The sequence below is a fragment of the Triticum aestivum genome, chromosome 3B, assembly GCF_018294505.1.
Source record: "Triticum aestivum cultivar Chinese Spring chromosome 3B, IWGSC CS RefSeq v2.1, whole genome shotgun sequence".
NCBI lineage: Eukaryota > Viridiplantae > Streptophyta > Magnoliopsida > Poales > Poaceae > Triticum > Triticum aestivum.
Genome location: NC_057801.1, coordinates 255,348,257 through 255,354,043, shown reverse-complemented (window position 1 = coordinate 255,354,043; position 5,787 = coordinate 255,348,257). Strand labels below are relative to the sequence as shown.

Sequence of the window (5,787 nt, the reverse complement as noted above, 5' to 3'; positions counted from 1 at the left end):
TTTAATGTTTTATTTAATGTTTATTAGATTTAGGTGGACTTTGCCGGCGTTTGACCGGCCACTTTATGTTTAATTATGTTTATTTCGTGCAAACTTGTTTTTTTTTTTCACGCTGACACATTTGGGTCGGCCTCCCCGTTGGACAGTCAAGCCGACCCATTTTAAAATGCGGACGCGCACGTCCGCCTGGCCGACCGCCCTGTTGGAGTTGCTCTAATCCTCGGGTTAACCATTCAGCACTGGTGACACTTGCACATCTTGTAAAATCTACTCCCACTGTCTCAAAATGGACGTTTTTTTGTCTATTTTAGGACAGAGGGAGTACATAGTACATGTGCATCGCCAGATGAGCTATTTATATTCGAACTCCTGCATCTTTTAGTCTGAAATCCTTCAGAGCAGTCTCCAAACACTCATGTTCTGTGAAGAGAACTATCTGGATGGTAGTCTTTAAATTATGCTAACTGGCCAATAACGATTACAAAAGAGAATGGAAAGATAACAATATAGCAGATTTAAACCCTTAAATCCACCCTGGGAGACTATTCCCATTTTCTATTCTATTACATTGCCTAGGAATAAAGTTAGACCGCAACAATCCTCAGTTGCAGGGGTAAGACAATTTCTAGTCTCACTAGATTTGTTCAGCACAAAGTGTGCTTTAATGAATAGTACCAAAAACATAAAAATATGTAGCTTCACTTCTATCCTTGCTCGCTCAAGAGCTCACACCATGTAATGATTTCCTAAGGAAAAGATAAAGACAGATAAGACACTATTATTTCCATATGAAAAGAGCCATCAACATTGAATTTACAGAATAAGAAACACATACGAAGATGCTAACCACGTTGATGATATGTAGCTGGCTATTCTCTCCAGTGTCTTGCCCAGAAACCTTTCTTTCCTGTTGGCTCACTCCCCAGAACTGATCTTGGCGGTCGAGAACCAATTGAAAAATGCCTCTTTAAAAATGGTCGACGAAATGAATCCTTCATGCTAGAACTTGTGCCTAACCTGGGTTCCCTCATACTTCTCTTCTTGTGCTTAGAGCTCCTATCTATATCAGTATCTGGCATCACATTTTTAGATTTCCTGCTCTTAATCTTTGAGTCCAACTTACCAAATAGCTTTGCTGCACCTTTCTCACCATGGGTGCATACAGGACATGGAGGATCATATTTCTCACTCTCAGAAGTAGTACTATCCAAACAGTTTGCATGGTATGCATGACCACAGAATAAAACAGCTACTACTCCCAGCTCATGAGCACTCCATGTAGACCGTTCCTTTAATAGCTTTGAACACAGCTTGCATATCCCTTCGTCAGGAGAGAGAGCAGTTGCATGTGAATCATTTGATCTAGCTATTTTACTGCTGATGGAACCAAAGAGCTCACTGTCAACTGACCACCTCTCTCTTTGAGATGAGGCCACCAAGTCAGAAAATGTGCGAGTTGACCATCCATCCGATGATCCACCATGTTGTGATCCTCCTCCAAATGGATCATTACTGCAGGTCGAGAGCATGGAACTCGATGGCCTTCCTCCTGCATAGCTACTCTCACTGAAGGACTTGAGAGATGGGATCTTGCTGTCCGAGATCTGCCTACATAGTTGATGTCCAGGTGATCGACGTGCTTTCCTCATTGAGAATGAGTCCACATGAAGAGAATGGCACCTAGAGGATGAAGGATCTGCTCTGGATACTAGGGGTGGTGTTGAAGGAAGGGACTTTGATGTCTTTATGTCTGAAGCAACATTTACCATATCTGATGATTTGCAGGACTTTGCCTACACAAAAATAGTGATTGGTTAAGGAAATAACCATAAAAAAGTAACTGTGCTAATTTTAAATAGCAATTGGAAAATAAGAGTGCTAAGTTAGCAAATATAGCTGCAATACTTAATACTGCATACCTCAGGAGGTGAATTGCTCGCTGTAGATTTAACGGCTGAAAACATGAAACAGGTAGTGAAAAACTGCTCAATATAAGTGCAAAATTTGCTCATTTCTTTAGTGAAGTTTGAATTTTGATACCTAATAAAACTGATATTTTTTCAGTTACTAATTTTATAGACATGATAAAAAAAAAGAATGTAAGCGCATTTGGACTCGAGTGAGACAAGACAAAGTGAGGTGGGTTAAAAAAATGCTTCTCGTGTCAATTGTTCATGTAGTACTCCCTCCGTCCCATAATGTAAGACGCTTTTTGACTCTAGTCTAGTGTCAAAAAACATCTTTACATTATGGGACGGAGGGAGTAGTATTTACAGCGCCATAAGCAGCTTCATTTCGTGGTCCTAAATATATACAACATGCAATAACCAACTATTGAGACCGTAAATATGAAATCCAGATGGAAACAAAAAGACCACATAAAGAAGCAAAGATAGAGGTGAAATCACAGAACACCAATTTATTTAAAACTATACCTTGAGGACCAGCTTTGGAACATTTGGATGTTTCCATCTTCTTGCCGGGTTTTTGACATTTGACCCCGCGGAAAACATCAGAGAGATTGTCCTCATTGGGATGGCCTTCGGTTGGTGCAATGGAACCACTCTTTAGTTCTGGCCGAATGTTTCCACTACTGTGATTGGAAAACAGTGCAGCGTTTTCCATTATATCCTCTATGTGTGTGCGGTTGTCCCACCGGAAGCTCCATGACGGCGAGTGTCTTGTCCTGTATGCCGAAACTTCAACTGAAGCTACTGATGGCTCAGGCCTCTGCTTGGCAGCTATGCAACAATTAGCCCCCATATTGATTGTGGAAATAAATCAATGTCCCTTACTGTCTTGTCTTATATACAACCAAATCTTCAGAATTCATCCATGTGATGAAAAAATGGATATCACAAATAGCATATTCACCCTCCCGAGATGAAACTGCAAAACAATGACAGAACTTCAAAGAAATGACGAAACATGGGACATTCTAAGTTATACTAGAGGCATCGAGAGACTCCAGATCCAAAAGAAGAAAGCAATCTTAGCAAGAATAACAAGCATCAAGGTCAGGCTTGTTTAAGACGATGCAGGACCATTGTTGTTTATTTAACTTTGAGACAGCTAAACCCCTTTCTTGGGACAATTGTCTACTGGACCTACAATCCAGAAAGAAAGAAATGCAGGAGGGGTCCAAATTTAATTGTCACTTTAAATTTTCAAGTCAAAGAAATGATACAACTTCATATATATAAATGAAGGGATTTACAATCGAATATCAAGTGTGTTTTCTAGACATCTCAACAGAAGTAGCTCACTTAAGTTTGGGTGATTAACTGATCATATTCAGAACCTTCTGAACATACAAACATCCTCAAGCTGCCACTAAGCTATTTACTTCACCTGGGAGCAAGCTAACAAATTTACCCAGCACAAACCTATACAAGATTGATAGAAAAATACGTTTGCTTATAATTTTGGCAGCAGTATGCTAGGAAGGCCACCAACTTTCAAGGGAAGAAAGGCATGTTAGGTACCGCTGCCAAGATATTCCAAAACCTGTGCACACTCAAAGAGAACTTATCCCTTGTGTGCAATGCAAGAGCATCTCGTACTTGTGTGTATGTGAAATCGAGAATTGAGGAACCACGAGGCTGAATGACACGTCCGATGTCTTTCTTGGGCACCAGGTTAAATTACACTGGCAAATAAGAATATAAGAATCTTCTGAAATTGATGGTTACTATGGCTGCATTTCCCAACAATAATAAATCGGGGATGAACATACCAGCTGAGACCAACAATGTAAAAGATAGAACTGGGTGACTGCAATTCATTTTGAAGTAGTATAGTACGTAAAATAAACTCAATCTATCTGTTTGAATGGAAAAAATCTGCAGTTTCCGTCAAAAATTAACCAACTCTTACGATGTGTATTATGGAAAATATTTTATCCTACCAGTAATTCAGACTGCAGAGAGACTAGGCCTGGGTGCAAAATTTTCTCCGCCTAAGGTCGTCGTCGATTCTTCGCAAAAAAAGATGAAAAAAATTGCACATAATTCCCCAATTATTTCCCCATGGGCCTAGATCGAGTCCACAGTTCCGAGAAATTACCTCGAACCTATGGGGAAATTTAGCCCACCGGAAGCTGGAACGGGCACAAAATCCTCCAACGACACGGACCCCGGCGGAGGCAATCCAGAGGTCCAGATCAGATCCCACGACGTCGTCGCCGTCGCCGTCGGCGGGTGCTTCGCGGGGGGGTTAGGGTTACGGCCGCGAGACGCGGAGGGGCAATAGGAGGAGGAGCCGAGGAGAGAGAGAGAGAGGAGCGCGTGGGTATGTGACGGAGTGGGTACGAAGACTGGTGGGAAATGTTTTATTTCCGTTCCGTGGTGCTGCTAGGTGGAAACTCTCCGGCCACCCGAGCTCGTACACATATACAGATATACTGCACCCGGCGGTGTCGCGGGGAAGCCGTGTTGCTCTTGGTCCACGTCGCGTGGGCCCATGCTTAGCGGAGCCGGTCCCACCAGCATCGACAGTGGAGTCTCGGTGCCGGAGATGTTTTGGTACGCGTGGTGCGTTTCTGTTCGTGGGCTCACTCGCTCCCGCTGACTCGTCGCGCCACGTGGCGCATGTCGGCCGTAGTGTGCGGTCAGCCATATACGGACTCGTCGGCGTCGCACGCAGCTGTTGAACGGCCGTCAGCCCTTCAGGGCCCAGGCCGCAGGCCTGAATCTATTACTACTTACACAAAGAGAACGGCCCACTAATGTATGAGTACACCTCCCCCCCCCCCCCCCCCAAAAAAATTTTCTTTTCTAAAAACACTAAAAACATTTTTGTTATTTCATCTTTTCTTTGACAAAAAACATTGCTCAGATTAAATTAAAGTTTTACGATCAATTCTCTTTGTAATGTCGTTGGCTCTCGGCCATTACGTTTCAATGCTAGTTTTCTCTTTCCTTTGAGGTTCTTTATGAATAGGCTTTCAAAAAAAGTAATTTCTTCTTGATATGAATAGTCTAGCATTCCTATTAAGTCAGGATGTCACACATAACCCCACTCAAGGAACCAACGTTGGCAAGCTCCAACATGCGGGAAGAAACTGCACCGATACACATACCCATACAAGAAGCACTCTTACTAAACTTCTCTTATAATGCGCTTAACTGGTCTTTTAGGGACGATCAGGCGTGTATGGGTAAGCGGGTGCACTCTGTTGGGCTAAATCTATTCAAATAACCGTGTCCGTGACTATGGACGACTTGGAGCTTGCTAACTTGATCATAGCACAACATCAACCATAATTGCTAAAACTTGCCCGCCCTTAATTTTGTTAGCTAACGGATCTTAACAACTTCAACTAATTAATAAAACTTTCCAATTGTGTAAGTGCCTTGGGGATTCTTCTTCGTGGGTGGTACAAAGGGGAATGTAAGGTTGTGTTATGTTTTGACGGTAAGCATAGATGGTCCATAAGCGATCATTTTTCTTATGTGCTCTCTTTCCTTGTCTCTGATAGACGAAAGTTGTAGGGTGTCTCTATAGAATGCTTAGTCCTTTGTTGTCGCAACCCATACATACTTTTTTCGTAAGAATGATGCTTACCTAGATAGTGTAAGTCATGCGAGTATAACTGTGTACTCACCCTACTTAATTTACTCTTTTCCCATCGAAATTGCTGCAAATGAGATGGTAGCATTTCAGAAACAAGTTTGCTGAAGGACAACATTAGCTGGTTATCCCACAGATTATGACGCCCTTTGCTTTTGTTTAAATCATTCTTGAGGCATTTGTATTCTTTACATGTCTAAGGTACATTCGCCTCTG

General features: G+C 42.2%; 1 protein-coding gene across 2 annotated transcripts; it reads right to left on the bottom strand.

The window, feature by feature from the left end:
* Positions 1-418: 418 nt before the first annotated feature.
* On the bottom strand, positions 419-4,369 carry LOC123069597 (uncharacterized). 2 transcript variants are annotated; one of them, XM_044492480.1, is made up of 5 exons: positions 4,066-4,369; positions 2,436-2,889; positions 1,920-1,954; positions 836-1,793; positions 419-746 (listed from the first exon to the last, which is right to left on the bottom strand). In XM_044492480.1, the coding sequence occupies exons 2-4, from the start codon at positions 2,761-2,763 to the stop codon at positions 870-872; spliced, it is 1,287 nt and encodes a 428-aa protein (XP_044348415.1). In that variant the 5' UTR covers positions 2,764-2,889; positions 4,066-4,369; the 3' UTR covers positions 419-746; positions 836-869. The 2 variants fall into 2 exon arrangements, with proteins under 2 accessions (XP_044348415.1, XP_044348414.1); XM_044492479.1 differs by having other exon boundaries at positions 848-1,793.
* Between the last annotated feature and the right edge of the window lie 1,418 nt (positions 4,370-5,787).